The sequence below is a fragment of the Schistosoma mansoni genome, chromosome 1, assembly GCF_000237925.1.
Source record: "Schistosoma mansoni strain Puerto Rico chromosome 1, complete genome".
Classification (NCBI taxonomy): Eukaryota; Metazoa; Platyhelminthes; class Trematoda; order Strigeidida; family Schistosomatidae; genus Schistosoma; species Schistosoma mansoni.
In genome coordinates, this window is record NC_031495.1 from 28,627,404 (window position 1) to 28,646,819 (window position 19,416).

General features: G+C 32.8%; 1 protein-coding gene across 1 annotated transcript; it reads right to left on the reverse strand.

Moving 5' to 3' along the window:
* Positions 1-679: 679 nt before the first annotated feature.
* On the reverse strand, positions 680-18,208 carry Smp_136170 (hypothetical protein; the record flags this gene model as incomplete). The annotated part of the gene is made up of 6 exons (XM_018793937.1): positions 680-1,584; positions 2,368-2,758; positions 4,392-4,673; positions 7,059-7,400; positions 11,155-11,403; positions 18,188-18,208. 6 exons carry the CDS (start codon positions 18,206-18,208, stop codon positions 758-760), a joined length of 2,112 nt encoding a protein of 703 aa, XP_018648399.1. The 3' UTR covers positions 680-757.
* Positions 18,209-19,416: the final 1,208 nt, after the last annotated feature.

Consider the following 19,416-nt stretch of genomic DNA (forward strand, 5'->3'; position numbering starts at 1 on the left):
GAAATACAAGTTTTTAGTACGACTTCCTAACCAATGCTTTTGTGTAAACTAATTTCCATTCTTCGAATCACTAAAAGATGTTCACTTCATCAGAAGTCTATAAGAATAATTGTAGAAAATAACATAATTATACTAGTCCGATACTTGTTGGTGTTATTGTAATCTCTTTGAAGTTATTAAAGTACTCTTTTATTTACATTTCATATCATTTATCAAGCTGACTACTGGTTATTAGGACTTAGAATCATCACTGTCCTTTATAAGGATGAAACAGTTTTCAAAAATGAATTAATTTTGAAATTTTTAGTTTCACATAAGCTTTGCGAACTCAAGATCTGATTACACAAAGCATCTCTCCAACAAACTGACATCAGACACTTGAAAATACCTACCAGTAATAGATCAACCCGCACAAAAGATTTGAACATCAGATCTACAAAGTTAAGGATGATATTTCATTATCATAATTAGCCAAGAGATTACTTCATTACATACGAAGATTTTGATAAATAAGTTTCATGTCTAATTGCTTCCGAGTTCAATGAAGTAAAATATACCTATCATGATATATGGTACACACCGAATGTCCTGAATATAATAAACTCCAGAAAACTCTATTTGAAGCAAAATGTATTTATTTAGAAGAAATATTATAGATACATATATATGAACGTCCTGAAGAATATAAAACTGTACATTAATAAAATTTATAACAAATCGTAAGGGTATTAGAAAACGACAAATATTATAAGGAATATTACAAATACACTCGGTTGGATTTAAAGTATCCGAAAACCTGATCAGCAAAAGCAAGGATACCAGTTAGAACAATATAACAAAAGAACCATGAACAAAACATTAATGTCAACAGAAATGCACCAATTTGATGAAAACAAAGTAGATTAGAAAATAACATAGGAAGACCAGTTATTGCACTAGTCCATGCTGATCCACTAATAGCTGGACCTAAGGAATTAAGTACAATCAGCAAATTATTACGAGAACAAACAGATTGTTGACATCGCCAACCACCTGTATTGCATTTATCAGATACAGCATAAGCTAAATGTATACAAGGATCTATAGCAAGACCGGCGGCTAAACTAATCACTAATCCTTCAATTATACCTAATTTCCAATTATCTATACATGTTAATAGAGTGATAGATGATAACAGACAACAAGTTAAGCATATAAGTGATAATAAAGAAAGTAATATATTTTTACTAATCAAAAATATTAATAAACTAGCAATAATTACAGCAATCATTACACTTGGATATATATATTGTGTAATGTTTAAAGTAATTTCAAATTTTTCTAATTCATTTACAACAAGAAAACCATGATTTAATAAATTCGGTGCAGTTAATAATAAATTATTAAACCATATAGTTATTTTATTCATAAATTTTTCTATATCATAATGTGATGATGAAATTAATGAGATATTAGTTAATGCATTAATAATCAATCCTACAGGTTCATTAATATCAGATTTATGTATAAATCGAAATCCTGTCATATATCCATATTGATTTTCATATGATATATATTCATTTAAACAAGATATAAATGATAGAACTGAAGAATTATAAATTTGTAAAGGTTTCCCATGGTAACAACAAGTACTATTATCCATTGAACAATTTAATGAAAAGATATAATTATCTATAGAATTTATATAACGACCAAATGGACACCATACAGGTATATTTATCAATGGATTTAATAACGATAATTCTAATGAATTTAACGTTTGTTGATATTTTATAGGAAAAGATTGAAATAAAAATGGCATACGTTTTAATTCATTACAAAATTTTAATAACCATAAACGTGAATGAATTGAAGTGAAATTAATCATATTCGATGAATATAATAATAATTTTGAATGAATATATATATCATCATTATAATTGAATATATTACGTTCATCATATGGTTTAGGACCCCATATAAAATTAATTTTTAATAAATTTTGATAATAATGTAAATTAGATTCAGTCCAAAATGAATGATTGATATATTTATGAGTAAATTGTTCTAATGGATGATTTATAGGTAAAAATGTAGAACTATGATAATGATTAGATGGTATATTAAATTTACGTAACCATAATAATTGATAACAAGTAAATAATAATGTAATAATAATAATAAATGGAAAAATTAAATTAAATTTAATAATTAATTTATTAAATAATAAAATTAATTGATTAATTAATTTAATAAAAGATTGATAATATTTATAAAATAATAAATTCATAAAATTCTTATATAATGAGAAATAATTTAATTCAAATATAATTATCATTGGTATAATCATTAAAATTATAAATATATAATTAAATATAATAACAAAACTAGCAAATATAGTAAAACGTTTAATTGCAATAATTGAAGAAAATAAATTCACTAATAAACCACATATTGTTGAAATGGTAGTTAATGTCATTGATGGTATAGCATGTAATAATGTATAATATAAACATTCAGTAAGTTGTTGTTCATTGGTGAGTTGATCATTTTGTAAATGATTCATTGAAATTGAATGAATTTCATCTGTATTAAAACATTTATTTGATATAATATTTGTTCTATTATTTAATGAAGATGAAATGCTTAATAGATTATTCTGATCAGTTGATATTAGTTCTTGTGTTTTAAAATTAGGCGTTGTATTCAAATTATTATCATGATCAACATGTTCAATGACAGTTGTTTGGGCCAACATAAAACGTTTCTGTTTCCAAATCTTCACAAGAAAAATAACAGAAACCAATCATCAAATTATATTGAAAATTTTGACAAAATAATGAATGATTCAACGGTACATTGTTTAATTAATTTAATAAAAGAAAACAATGTACAGTTACTCAGAATTATATCACTTGTAAAATAAATTTATTACAGTAAACATTGACAACAATACTGTCAATGTTATATCCGAACGAAGAATAAACGAACGGTAGCTTCCAGGAACTATTTATAGACTGTTATATATATAGTATAACTGTTAAGTAACTAGATCATATATATTTATATTCTTTTTATCATAAGCTTTTATTTGACCTATGGACTACAATTATACGATTTACTATTCTTAAGTTATTTAAAATTTATTGGTTACAGTTTCTCACAATTACAGCCATCTTTATGACTTGATCTTGTTTAATAGTTACTTTTTATTTTATGATATGATGTGGTCTGGTTTGCTTGTAAATAAACCAAATATGCTTGAAATATATGATTCATACAGTGGAAGCGGATATTGGTTTTCTGGACTCAACAGGCGGGGCTAGACGAGAAGAGCCAATAAGGACCGTAGACTGCTCGCACTGGTTTGTACGTCATTGGTTTAGTAATATAAGTCGGTGTTTTGATTGATGATAATAACACGTGTTAATTAATGGGGCGAAAGTCATAACAATCAATCAAAACATACTTCCAATAAGTCACAAAATAATTATTTTAAAGAAGGAATCCTTTTCAGCAAGTTTATTTCGAAAAAAATAAAATCGGGTGTAATTATGTATATGTACCAAATAATAACGTCTATAAGCAAATTGCATATTTAATTGAAGTATTTTTATCAACATTAGTTTGATTTCCAGGTGTCATTGAAAACCAGGAGGTATTGGACGGTTGTTTCATCCTAGCACGGGACACCTTAGCAATGTGCATCCAGTAGTTCTAATGGTTAAATGTTCACTGAGACACCTCAAGTTCCTAGTTCCAACTTCTGGAGGAGTGAGTTATGGACGATCAATTTACAGGATTTCCACACTAGGACGGATTAGCCACTGAGTTCCCTCACGTATTTATTGATACCCTCAAATGAGATCTATCTATGATGAACAGAACCTACGAATTGCATACTTATCAAAATATTAATGTAGTGATGTATGATCACAAATAGACTACATAGTTCTAAGTAAATAGTTATAGGGAAGAAAATTTATGAAAAATAAGAAATATATGATCATCAAGACAGAGTAAACACATCATTAACCGAAAAGAATTCCCGGTAGAAATCTTTCGTAATAAAAATAAAGAAAACCATAATTTACTTAAATATTCCAAGAAAAACCCAGAAAGATACAAATAAACAAACGTTTTACTATATATAAAAATAAGTACCTTGTCGAAGATATGCATTAATCAAGCATCTCAATTCCTAAATTAATACATTAAAAGTTGGTTTGCTATTACAGAAAATTATAAAGCACTGCATATATATATTGAACCCATTTTCAATAGTTCTACAGTTGATCCCAACCAGTAATGAATAGTCTCAACAAATTGCCTACATTTTATTGACTGAACGCTGAAAAATAATCAAACTGACTGACTAGAAAATGAGTCTAAATGACAGGAAGATCGCTTACCTGATAAAATACTAATAGATCATCCGCACCAAGTCCAGTTACCAAAACAATAGCTAACAAATTAATAACTGGGAAATGTGGAATTTTTAATACTATTGTATATACCGTATAGGCAGTTAATAAAGACCAGATAATAGCCAATACAGTCAGAATTGGTATGAAGATCGTTCGAGTCCATATAGTTAATAAGATTAGTAAACATATTAAACTAATAAATAGCCAAGAAGTATCACGATAAAGCAACTGAGTAACAATTTCATCATATTCCTGTATATATATTCCCTGCAAAATATGAATTAAAAAGAACAAATATTCACATTAAAATATTCTGGATTCAACTTAGTAGCTTTGATTAATAAACAGAGATCATAATGAAAAACACTAATACAAATGTATTCATCATTGTCATGAGAAAACCATTATGAAATATGGAAAAGTTGAAATATATGCCTATAATATACATAGAACCAATATTTATGGAAACATATCAAGTTATTCTTATTGTGACTTTCATACATGTCACATCTAAGAATCTTAATATCATAGACACATAGGTAAACAGTTAAAATTAATAACATAATCATTTATATTACAGGTAACAAGCTTCTGATAATATCGCAGGACACAGTTCGATTATTTTTTTGTTTACTATTAACCCACTTTAGTTTGATCAAAATGTTAAAAATTGTAAACAAAAATACGCAAGAAAATAGACAGACATTATTAATTAGTTATAATCGCCTATCTTTCAACAAAGAGAATGAATGTATTACAGAGGCGAAAGATTTATTAAGTGAACAAACATATTTTAATGACTATTTAACAAGTTAAAATGTTTTAACAGGAAATTATGAAAATCCGTATTATAATACAGCAATTTAATAGCTCATCAACTAAATAATCACCTTACATGATTCTGATTGATTCAAATTGAGACAATAAGACTCAGAACCAAGCGCATATACTGCGAGTTTTATAAAGCTACACAGCAATCAAATACATTACTCTGTGACCGAATTTTTATTGGTTGTGTTATATCCTAGTAAAGATTAAATTACGGGTAACTTCTGAGAACTATTACTGCACTAATATTATATATATATTGTATAACTGTTCAGTAACTAGATTATATATATCTATATTCCTCATATTATAAGCTTCATTTTGACCTATAGATTATTATTATACGATTTACTGTTCTTAAGTTATGTTCAGTTTACTGATTACAGTCTCCCAAGTTCACATTCACTTCTTGGCTTGATCTTGTGTAAATGTGTTATATCCCCTGGTGAATCATGAATGGTAAATCTGAGGTATATTTATGGACAAAGGTAATATGCCTAATTCCTATTGTATAGTTGTTAAATAACTGACCTAATTGTATTCGTGTTCCTCTTACCATAACCTTTGTTTTGACCTTTGAACTATTGTTATTGATTACTTTCCCCCTATCCATAGCCACATTGGCCAATTATTGTACAAATGTTATTTATCTATTTTTTGGTACATGTGGTCTGTTTGGTTAGTATATAAACCCAGTATGCTTGTGAATAATGATTCATATTACCGAGGCTGTTATTTGTGTTCTGGACTCAACTGGCTGGGTTAGGCAGATCGCAGGATCGGTTAGCACTTTAGTCTGCTCGTACGGTTTCGAGTCACTGCTCCAGTCGATAATTCGCTGCTCTCTAATTGACGGTCTCATCACCTCACCCATCAACTAATAATCCACTCGGCCACAGATATAACAAAATGTTGTTTCCTATTTTATGGTGTGATGTGGTCTGTTTGGCTGGTATATAAACCAAGTATGTTTGAAATAAATGATTCGCATAGTGGGAGCTGCTATTAGCGTTCTCGATTCAACTGGACGGGCCAGGAGAACAAAGGACCAATAAGGACGCTAGGTTGCTCATACCAGTAGAAAGTCATTGATTTAGCACAGCATTAAGATTGAATAAGTCGTATTTCGATCGGCGAATGAATCACGTGATAACTAGCCGGGCTTAAAGTAACAACAGGTTGACCAGTAGAAGAATATATGTAATAGTAGACTACTGACAACTGAAATCTGAAGATTAACGGTTTAAATCCCCTCTCAACATAAATTATCTTTCAGTTCCACATATCATTTCCAATTACCGAAATGTTGTTTATTATTTACAGAGTAAATCTCACAAGAATGTGAAACCATTTATTAATAGATGCAAAAACCTAGCACAAACCAATCATTTAGTTCATAATATCATCATAACTGTTGGAAAAAATTTTAAAATTTCAAATGTTTAGTAGAATTTACATTCAATAAATTTATGAAAGTTGAATAGCCTTACAAAACACCAAGTATGGAAAAACCTATCTGTGAAATTTCATATCGAGTGATAAATAAACATTACGCTCTCAAAAAGATATCTTCAAATTCATCACTTCGTAATAAAGTTAGATAAACAGAATTCTCTGACTAAACTTTTTGTCATATTTCTTCATGATAAATAGACAGATAAACAGACTAATTACACATTAAAAACCACGGATTTAAATAGTTTCATCATAATAAGTGAAAGTAAGTAGTAAAATAAAGAATGGTTAAAATTTACTTGACATATAGCCTAAACATCATTATCAGAAACTTTAGTCATATTTTCCTATACTATAAATATAACTTACATCAAAATGAAATGGGATATGTAATCCTTCTGTAAGTCTACCTGATTTATATTCATTTTCTATTTCATTAAAGAACAAATGCGAACCAGTAGCGTGTATAGGCAAGACCATTAAGCTTTTTCCCCAATTATTAAAATTATTACTATCATTTGGCAAAAGAGCAGCCAAAATTATCGGCAATAAAGGTGAATATAAACATTGTGATGGATATACTAAAGGACATAATAAACCAGGATCTGTACCATAATTATCCCAACATGAACGACGTAGGTGACCAGAAAGAAAAGCTGGATAACATGTAGAAATTAACTCAGAAGCTTGTTTGGCATCAATATATTCCAGCTAAAAAATGAGTAGAACAAAAGAAAAATTGGAAATTAATGTAAGCATATGAGGCTAAAATTCAGTAGTATAAATTACTTCTTCAACCTGGAAAATTAAGCTACATGATGTAAAGTTAAACAATTTGCATAAGGAACACTTACTGAATTATAACTTAGTAAAATAACACATTAATTTCAGTCACTACACTTACAAGTGACACAGTAAAAATCAACAAAAAATATGAAATGTTAAAATGAACTAGTAGGTTATAGAAATAAGGAGAATTCAGCAAAAAAAATCATTCGTATTTATAGTTATTTGACAAATATATGTATCTGCAGAATAATAGAAAGAGATTATATTACAAAGTGATTAGAGATTTCAAATATTAAAACAAGGTTGAGTACCAACCAAGAATTTAGAGAAGAATGAAAGGGATTAAAATAATTTGTGGATAAGAAATACGACAGAGCAAATATAAAACAGAGATTAAAAACGTGAAGATCATAAGAACGGTTAAATAATAATTAAAGAAAATTGTTACAGGATAATAACTGATTACAGTCTAAAAATACTTCAAAATAATGATAAAGACAGAAATAAGACCAAAATATGAACAAATCTACAGCTTCAGTAAATGAATTTGTCGTAAAAAAAATTGTCTTTGCCTCATTTTCTTTATTTTTATTCGATGACATGACAGGTTACTTTAATAACAGAAAGTTACATTCAAATAAACTAATTAAATGTACCTCTAAGGTTAGGTACAAAGTTTCCGCATATCCTCCATCACTATAATCCCTAGATAATGTTACTTACAGTTATCAGAAAACAGTATCTCAGAAATACTAATTGAAAAATCAAAATGATTAAAAGCAGACAAAAGAAGTTGTTCTAGTCGCATTATAACTATTTATACACTACCGTAACTCTAAAAATCATGTCGAAGTTTCGACTTGATAGTTTAAAAAAATTAAGCATTGGGTGGAAAGTTAGCAATAAATATACTATTCGTGATATCTCAATGGGTAGAAAGTGTATTTTTGACGTTTTGTGACTTAATGTAAGCCACTTCTTCAGAGTAAATAAATCGAAGTTTGTGCGTGGTAACGAAATTTCAGTATGCAAAAATAAGAAACTAATATGGAATTTGTCGAATGCATATAGACATGCGAATCTCTCACCATTCTCGTTCCTTTCTCCCAGTCAGTCCATGTCGTCCCATGATATCTTCACATCCTGTGTTGTTCGCTCCGATCTTAGCATTTAGATCTCCCATCAGGATGGTGACGGCCTTTTTTGAGCACTTAGCTATGATTGATTGAAGTATCGAGTAGGACCGATCTGTGTCGTTGTTGTTGCTATCATTGGTGGGTGCATAACATTGGATAACATTCATTGTGATCCCCTCCTTCTTTGATTTGAATGATGCTTTGATTATTCTGGATCCATGAGATTCCCATGCTACAAGTGCATTTCGTGCTTCTTTGGACAGAATTAGAGCAACTCCATGAGTGTGTGGAGCATTTTATTCTTCGTGACCGGAGTATAGCAGCATCTCTACTGTATCTAGCCTTTGCTATCCAGCTTGTGTCCAATAGGTTTCGGTGATACCGAGTCCTACTAAGTTGTTTCTCCTAATTTCCGTTGCTTTTAGACTGGTCTTCCCGGTCTCTCACATTGTCCGGACGTTCCATGTACCTATTAAAATTGTTGCTCTGGTTGTTAGAACGGGCATCGGGCTCGTGACTTCCGAAGGAACTCGGCTTTCTTCATGAGGCATCATAATTCTTCCTTCAACTGCCAGGGCAGAGTTAAAATGGTTTGAATTATTTTTTCTAGCTAGCGTTTTTTTAGCGAGGTAGTTTTCTACGGAATGGGGTCGCTAACCGCATGCTCAACCCTCCTCCTTTACCCGGGCTTGGGACCGGCAGTAACTCTGGCAGAGCTACATGCAGAGTTGTACAAGCAGTACTCAGTCGAAAATAATTTTAAGTATAAAAAATCTCATTCAATATACGCGACTGATCGCAACTATTCAACCGTGTTCACTTTAAGCACATAAATTTAGTCAGAATGTTTCTTATTTACATACTGACTATTTTCCATATAACGTTTATCTATATATTGAAAGAAAATCTCTCAGTAAGATTTCATACTGAGCTTACCAATAGAAGTATCAATGTTGTATTGAAAAAAACTTGCAAACAAATTTTTCCACTAAAGAACTGATTTATGTTAAACATTCGACCTTTATTCAATGCGATGTCAGTTCAAACTTCACTCATAAGAAAACAGTTGTTAAGAGTAACCCACATATTTTAAGCATTACGATTATGTAAATAACTGAGAAAAGATTATTTGAACTACATTGAAAACTTACCTGTTCACAAGACTGTTTATTAAAAATTGACGCAATCATGCTTGGCAAACACCAAATTGAACAACAGCTATTGTGCTTAGTCCTGTCAATAATAATTTTATTATCCACAGTTAATAAGTGTGTATTATTGTATAACTTAGATGATTTCCTATAACATAATTCCTGATATGTAGATAAGTGAGTAATTCTCAACTTTAATTTACACAGATCAAATAAAATAATATACAATAATGATGGTTCACTGAAATATGTCAAATTCTTCTTTGAATTAGTTAAGTTTTTCATGAATAAAGATTTGTGAGGTATTTCGATAATTTGATTGTAATTTATAGAAAAAACTACCCGACTATATTTAGCATATATACTCCATAAACTGTTGACTGGTTTGGTCATTTCATTAGCTATAAAAAATAAAACCGAATGAAGTTATGAAGCAAGCAGTCAAATCAAAATATTCGTATTAATAGTTGATTATTTAACTAATACAGTAGAATGACCTGGTATTTCGCATGACAAAAATTCTTCAAAAAAAGCAAATCTAACTAACTGACAGACACTTAAAACCTAATAATCTCATAATTTAAAGGTAAAATTAAAATGAAAAACTAGATTTCGGTACCCAGAGCATGTGAAGAAAAACAATATGATATCGAGCTTGGCAGAAAATCCAAATATAAATCACAGGATAATAAAAGTGATGTTTTTTTAACATTATAAATTAATACTGAAAGTAACATGCTTTGAAATGAGGCTCCAATTTATTAACGTCGAGCTAAACATTACTGGTGATATTGGAATGTAGAAGGATCACATTAAGTCTCAGATGTGTGATAATAAACACTGGTATCCTGAAATAATTGCGAGACATATCTGCATCTCTGGGCTTTCAGACAAATAATTGACTTAAACAAAACGCATTAATAATAAACGACCAACTAATTGCTAAACGCTATATGATCACTAAGAATTTTTTCATAGTCTAGAATAGAGAATCGATATAAATAAGAAATTGTTCAGCATTCATATAAGTCTAATTTAAAACTTATCGCATTGTGAAAGACTAACTCTTTCCTAAACTTAAATCAAGACATATAAAGGTGACCATATAGTATTGACTGGTGGAGCAGTGGCTAAATGACCCAACTATTCAGTCTTAGACTAACAAGTCGAAGGTTTAAACCCCACCTTGCATAGATTGATGTAGACTGCCAAGTAGTAATAATTTGCTTCCATACCTGAATTGCAGCCTAAACTTCGGTATCAATTCACTTAATAGAAATTCGATGCCGAAATTTTTTTTAAATCTGACCAATTTTCAGTGTAATCAGTCCTGATTTATATAAAAAACTACCCTGAAACAATTAGCTTCTGAAAAGCACATATGCAAACATTACCGGTTTCCTGAAGGCAATATTCCCTTTCAAAATAGTCAACATTCTTGTTACGTCGAAATCGATCAATAGCCGTCTTATGAAAATTAAATGCATGATTCTCAACTTCAGCTGAATTTGAACCAAATTCTTTGTTCCATGTTAGATTGCTTTTGGTAAAATATTCAGGACTACTTGATGTTTCAGTTAGTAATGCCTGAAACTGCTGAGTACGAGCAGATAGACTAGTTCCAATCGCCACGAAATCCTAAGTACGAATTAATAGAAGAAAAAAATGTTCTATTATAAATCATAGCTTATATGATTAAGTAATCAGAAGTGCAGTCACAAGCGCAAACCTCAACCGGTATGATTATTGCTGTTTAAAAGCACCGAGATAGAACAGACTTCACAGTGTAGTCCATATAACATTTAAACACTAAATATCTTATATTAGTACCGAGGACTTCCTATAGTAATCATAAAACCCATATTAATAAATCATCAAAGATGAACAAAATGGAATCACCCGATCATAACAAAAGCTAGTCAAGAAGTTTCTATGAGCCAAGAAACGGAGCTCGCAACATTACACAGAACATACTGTCACACCACTCACTGATGCTTGAAAGTTAATAGTGACTGTGAGTCAGGGCAATTTCATTTCGAAACAAACGTATGTCTTATTACAAATTCCCGCTTTCTAATGAACTCCCGCAAAATTTCACAACGAAAACTGAATTCAAAACTTCCATCAACCTTTACCAGTGTCGGTAGTGATGTGTTTTCATAATGTTAAATTTGCGACTTATCGTATTTACATGAATAAAGTAGTAACAACTGTATCAAATATAAAATTATATAAGTCATGCATTGACGATTTGTATTTGTTACTTATGATGAAGATATACAAAAAACGGAAACTTACTTCCACATAGTTGTTATTATCCAAACAAACTAAAATACTTATATATCGCCTCGCTCAATACAAGACAATAATGTAACCTAACAGTCATATACTCGGTATCATACTGTAGTGTGGTTTACTTATATCCATATAAGTAGTATATGACGATGGTCAGACATAGAATGTATTTTGGCAGAAGACCGATAAGGAAAAGACTGAAATGAAGCGCAATTGGTAGGAAAATGCATGAACAATGGAATTAGAGAAGATGAACTGATATTTACAGAGGGAACAGTGAGGATTGAGACAATTGGTTGTTATTTTGCAAATTAACTGTTTGCTGTATGGTTATCAGAATTTAGTGAGATAGTCTGTAATATGTGCTTAAATACATTCGATTGTCCCCAGTCGTGTTTTGTTCACTACAATACTACAAATCACACCGTTAACTACTACTAATACGTACACTAACTCAAAGTGACTTTGACTCCATGACCAAAAATGTCTCTAATATGTGATATGCACCAAAGAAAACCCCATCTGTTGATATTTCTTAACCAAAATGTTACCTTATATTGACAGGAACCCTGGCAACCCACAACAAGACATCTATTAAAGAAAAAGAGTGGATCTAAAAACTCTTTTCAACGATTTATTTAATGTAAAGACATCCTCAAAACTGACAACTATACAGTTGGAAATGAAAAACACAATAAGTAGTGAAGTATATGGTTATCTACAATGCACGTTGAATAAAGAAATCTTACACACTGCATTCAAATGCGGATTGTTAAAGCTGTTCATACTACGTTTAACAATTTAATTTTTAAACAATTAAATATCACTCCTTGATCAAGAAAACTTTTCACTAGCCTTTCTTATGAAATGTTTTACACTTAAATGACGTGCTTACTTACTTACTTACTTACGCCTGTTACTCCCAATGGAGCATAGGCCGCCGACCAGCTTTCTCCAACCCACTCTGTCCTGGGCCTCCTTTTCTAGTTCCATCCAGTTCTTGTTCATTCTTCTCATGTCTGTCTCTATTTCTCGGCGTAATGTGTTCTTTGGTCTTCCTCTTCTCCTTCGACCTTCAGGATTCCATGTGAGGGCTTGTCTTGTGACACAATTGGGTGATTTCCTCAAAGTGTGCCCAATCCACTTCCAGCGCTTCTTCCTGATTTCTTCCTCCGCTGGAGTCTGGTTTGTTGTCTCCCACAGTAACTTGTTGCTGATAGTGTCTGGCCATCGGATCCGAAGTATCTTGCGTAGACAGCTGTTAATAAACACTTGTATCTTCTGGATAATGGCTTTCGTAGTTCTCCACGTCTCCGCCCCATACAGAAGAACTGTCTTGACATTTGTATTGAAAATTCTAACCTTGGTGTTGGTTGACAATTGTTTTGAGCTCCAGATGTTTTTCAGTTGTAGGTATGCTGCTCTTGCTTTGCCGATCCGCGCCCTCACATCTGCATCTGATCCACCGTGTTCATCAATGATGCTGCCCAGATATGTAAAGATTTCCACATCCTCCAAAGCTTCTCCGTCAAGTGTAATTGGATTGGTGCATATTGTATTGTATCGGAGAGTCTTGCTTTTCCCTTTGTTTATATTGAGACCTACTGCTGCTGAGGCTGCTGCTACACTGGTCGTTTTCTCCTGCATTTGTTGTTGCGTTTGTGATAGAAGAGCCAGATCATCCGCGAAGTCTAAATCGTCAAGCTGCATCCTGCCTGTCCACTGTATCCCGTGCATTCCTCCAGATGTTAAATGACGTGCACTCCATTCAAATCGTAAAATGCTATTCGAATGAAGCTATAGAAATGTTCATCACTAATGAAAACAAGTTTAAACGTTGAAATTAAACAACTAAAGTATTTTCTGTGCGTATTCATAGAGAATAATTTCAGCACAAAAAATAACCTGTGATTAATTAACTATTATCACAAATTAGTGCAACTTCAACAAAGTCACAATGAGTTCTAATGAACCTATGACTACTGTAATATCATAACTCCGTCTGTAACTCATCTAGAGTTACTGCCGGTCCTAAGGCCGTGTTATAGGCACATGAAATATCCGGAAAATGTGAGAGACCGGGAAGACCAGTCTAAAAGCAACGGAAATTAGGAGAAACAACTTAGTAGGACTCGGTATCACCGAAACCTATTGGACACAAGGTGGATAGCAAAGGCTAGATACAGTAGAGATGCTGCTATACTCCGGTCACGAAGAATAAAATGCTCCACACACTCATGGAGTTGCTCTAATTCTGTCCAAAGAAGCACGAAATGCACTTGTAGCATGGGAATCTCATGGATCCAGAATAATCAAAGCATCATTCAAATCAAAGAAGGAGGGGATCACAATGAATGTTATCCAATGTTATGCACCCACCAATGATAGCAACAACAACGACACAGATCGGTCCTACTCGATACTTCAATCAATCATAGCTAAGTGCTCAAAAAAGGCCGTCACCATCCTGATGGGAGATCTAAATGCTAAGATCGGAGCGAACAACACAGGATGTGAAGATATCATGGGACGACATGGACTGACTGGGAGAAAGGAACGAGAATGGTGAGAGATTCGCATGTCTATATGCATTCGACAAATTTTTTATAGGCGGCACAATATAACCACACAAACGCATACACAAATCTAAATGAGTCTCACCGGATCACACCATGGGGAACCAGATCGACCATATTTGCATTAGTTAAAAGTTCAAAAGGCCAATGGAAGACGTGAGAAACAGGAGAGGAGCTGACATAGCTCCAGATCACTACCTGGTTGTTGTCAAAATGAAACTGAAGCTAAAGAAGCATTGGACAACTGATGAAACACCATTACAAAGGTTCAACACAGCCTTCCTTCGAGATACTAACAAACTCAACAAATTAAAGATAGCTCTCAACAACAAGTTCCATGTTTTACATGATCTACTGGAAGAAGAAAATAGGATGGAGGACAACTGGAAAGGTATCAAAGAAGCATTAACTCCAACATGTCAAGAGGTTCTGGGTCGCAAGAAACATCATCATAAGGAATGGATCTCTATGGGAACTCTGGACAAGATTCAAGAAAGGAAGAAGAAGAAGAAGACCACAATTAACAACAGTCGAACACGAGTAGAGAAAGTCAAGGCACAAGCTGAGTACACAGAAGCAAACAAGCAAGTAAAGAAGGGCAATAATGCCGACAATCACAAATACGTGAAAGAACTAGTAAAAATGGCGGAAAATGCTGCAAGGGTAGGAAATATGAAACAACTATATGATACGACGAAGAAACTAGCAGGGAAATATAGTAAACCAGAGAGACCAGTCGAGGACAAAGGAAAGCCAATCACTGAGATTTAGGAGCAGAGAAACAGATGGGCAGAACACTTTGACAAACTTTTGAATAAACCAACACCTCTGAACCCACCGGATATCGAAGCAGCACACACAGACCTTCCTATAGATGTCACTCCACCAACGATCGAAGAAATCAGGATGGTTATCAGACAAATCAAGAGTGGGAAAGTAGAAGGAACTGACAACATACCGGCTGAAGTACTGAAATCAGACAAAGAAGTAACTGCAAACATGTTCAATGTTCTATTCAGGAAGATTAGGTAGGAAGATCATGTGCCGACAGACAGGAAAAAGTGATATCTCATCAAGATACGAAAGAAAGGAGATCTGAGCAAATGTGACAACTACAGAGACATCACACTACTGTCAGTACCAGGAAACGTTTTCAACAGTGTTGCTGAACCGGATGAAAGACGCAGTATGAAAATACGTTGAAAGTGTATAGGATATACATTTCGGAAATCATCAAACTTCATCACGGAGCAAGTTCTAACTTGAAATCCTTAAAGGAAACGGAAAAGAGGGAGACCAAAGAACACATTACGTCGGGAAATAGAAGCAGACATGAAAAGGATGAATAACAACTGGATAGAACTGGAAAGGATTGCCCAGGACAGGGTTGGATGGAGAATGTTGATGGGTAGCTCATGCTCCTCCACGAGAAGGAATAGACGTAAGTAAGCAAGTACTGAAATATATTAGAAAACATTCTCCAGACTGCAGAATCCGTATCACTCCTCGTTCAAAAAATTAAAGGCCACACTCTGTACTATAATTCAAACCAATCGTGAGACCTAACGATACTGTCGAGACATTTAAACTCAGATAACATGAAGTATGGATCCACAACTTCAATTCAAAGTCGATTAACTAAATAAATATGCTACCACAACAATCTCTTTTTAGAGCGTTGTTTGCTTAAAGTAATCTTAGTGAAAGCTGCAGATGAACTTCAAGATTTTCTGCATGATATGGTCAAAAGATCCCGTTGCATTACTTTACAATCACTATGTAAAATGACGAATTTCCTATTAAAGGCTTTAAAAGATATTTGATAATACACAAACATTTTTGTATAAATCTCAGAACAGAGTCGTGTTATATATTTGATGATTATCAACAAAACTTTCAAGTGTTTTAAAAGTAGGGATAGAATGAACTTACGACAAAAGGATTGCTAAGGTCGGGTACATGGAAAAAGACAATACAAATGATGGAAGTCGACAATATGAAGGAAAGGGATGAGGTAGCTACCAAATATTTCCAGTGAACAAGATGACGTGACAAACTGGAAAAAGAGGATACAAAGTATAGTAAAAGAAACACAAGTAGAAAATACTTAAATAACTTAATCCCCAGAAATTGCTTTAACCACTGACAGAAGACAGCTGAAAATCCATGATGTGCATCTTATCTTAAGGTATGGAGTATATAAATATATTTTTTTTATTTCAATTCCATTTTTATCTTAACTTTACTCTTGTTGCAAGTTTAAAAGCAACTTGAGATGAAGTAAACTAAATAAATATATAATGAATTACTAATAAAAGTATGGTTAAGAGTGCCATAGATATAAATTGAATTCGCATTAGTGTTAACTGGAAATTCTTTAGTTTCTGTTTGGGCACCTAGACAGTATCCCAGCCCTCACACAAATCTAATGTTTTATGGGGCGCATACCTATTTGGTGCTTCCTTGTACCAATGTTTATGCGCACAAATTGTGTATTCAAAGAAAGTCAACCAGTGGCCAGACAACCTTTTTATTTGTACGATCAATATGAGTCGAAATTCCAAAATTAGGAATCACTGCGAACCACCAGCTGTGGGAAAACTTTACGTCTTGGTCCCACCGGCAGCAGTATAAGCTGACAGAAGTTTAGGTGGTAATTCATAGGATTGTCTGGTGGGACCTGTGGTAAATATTGTCCAGTATCCTCTAAATAATACTTTTACAAGGCTGCAGATTTATAACTTTTTCCATGGTAGTCCTATTCAGTCTATTCACATAGCTGAGGTGTCCCCACAAAAAGTTTCATAACATTGGAAAATTAAGACAGGAGTGTCCTACTTCGCTACTTCTCCCTGATTTCTGCCACCTACGACATTTTGTCAACATATAACCTGTGTTTATACACTTTTTGTGGTAGGATATTAGAAATCCCCAAGTTTGTAGATCTATGCTACTAAGTTCTAAAGTGGAGGTGGTTAATAAAATCAGTCTAAGTGAAGTTAAAATCAAAGAAGTTGATCCTAACTTAGACCACTTTAGGAGCTAATTATAAAACTACTGGACATACAATGTACTGGTCCTCTCAGTTTTGCTCTATGATTGGAAAACCTGATCTTTTCAAGTGTTGACAGACTCGTGTTTTGTTATACCTATCTTCAATGAATTACTCAAATTTGGAGATAAGGCTGTGTAATCAATGCTGATGTGTATCAACATGTTTGGGTATAGTGGAAACAATAACTTAGCAAATGTTATCATCTAGTAATGCTAATATTCATGACTTGAACACATTTCGCGCATGTCATCCTCAATCAGTCAGGCACACACAATCCATGCCAATTCATTGTCTTGCACAACTAAAATTAACTGTCGACCCTTGATCTGAGTAGATAAATCGAAAGCAGCTAATTTATAACAGAGCAAGATGGAATGATGAATAATTGAGCCGGATATGTATTAATTAACTGTTCATTAATTCGTAAATGTTTTTGAAGGTCATTTGATTGTCACACATAGCCCGAAAAGAAAATTACTACGGGTCTCGCTCTTACTTTCCATTGCATTCCTCCCATTTTAACAAGATATGAATTATACTGATTGTTCTTCCTCAAAATTTATTGTATGCGCTCCCTTCATTTGATTTTTAATAACTTCTTTGTACTGAATTATTTTGATTTGCAACCTATTGTACTAAGTACCCTGAGTTCCATAGAGAATGTCAGAAGATTGAAGCTGTCTATATGCAGCCTGCATTCTAATTACTTGGGCTTTCAATAAATTTATACTGACAGTCATCATCAAAGTGAAGAACACTCCACTTTCCTGGATTGTTGAGTGACTAGAAAACGGCAAAGCGTTATTATAGGGTTAATCATAGGAGTAATAATGACCTGTATACGGAAATAAGATACACAGTAATGAAAAAAGAAAGAACTCAAGACTCCCAACAAGATTTCGATTTGTTGGTTTGGTGATTTAAGCAGTAGTAAATATCAATAAATAGACCATAACACATCGTGGGTGTTCACATGAGCATAATTTTTTAGTTACATAAGAATATCTGCTGTACATGGCCACAACGACGCGTGGGCTATGATAATACGAAATCTAGGGAACAAAAGACACTACCACATAATGGCTTCTACTTGCAACAAAATTCTTATATATAGGGTATTTAATACATCATTTGGTGTACTATTGTATAAACCTGTAAGACCTGCTATCATACAGATTTTGCCATTGTTTGAATATGGTATTAGAAACAGAAAAACGGTGTCAAGGAATTGAAGTGGTTATAAAAACCCATTCCTTCCAACATATAGGAAGACTGGAGACAACTCACTTAATATATTTCAATTTTTGGGGACCTGACGTTGTAGTTGTTCTTGCCATATAGGATAGAATATCAGTGACACCATGAAGAAATTCTTGAGGATTAGAAACTGACTACTTATTATCTAAAAACTACCTTTTATTTGTAGCACCTAGAGCTTATCATCACACCGCAGTAAAGACCCCTTCTATGAGTATAGACCGGAAAGGATTGTAATAATCCATCTCACACTGGTAAGAATAGTATGAGTTGTCTATCTTCCTTCAGTTCCAGAAAATATTTTTCCAAATAAAAATATATCATACAACACATGAAGCAACAAATAAGTCAAACGTAGCTTTCACACATCCATTATAAGTAGCAGGAATGACAGTTGTTAACAAAATCTTATTCAGTTTTGTTACCGAAACTCGGCTTTTTAAATTAGAATTAAGTGCTACTAACGTT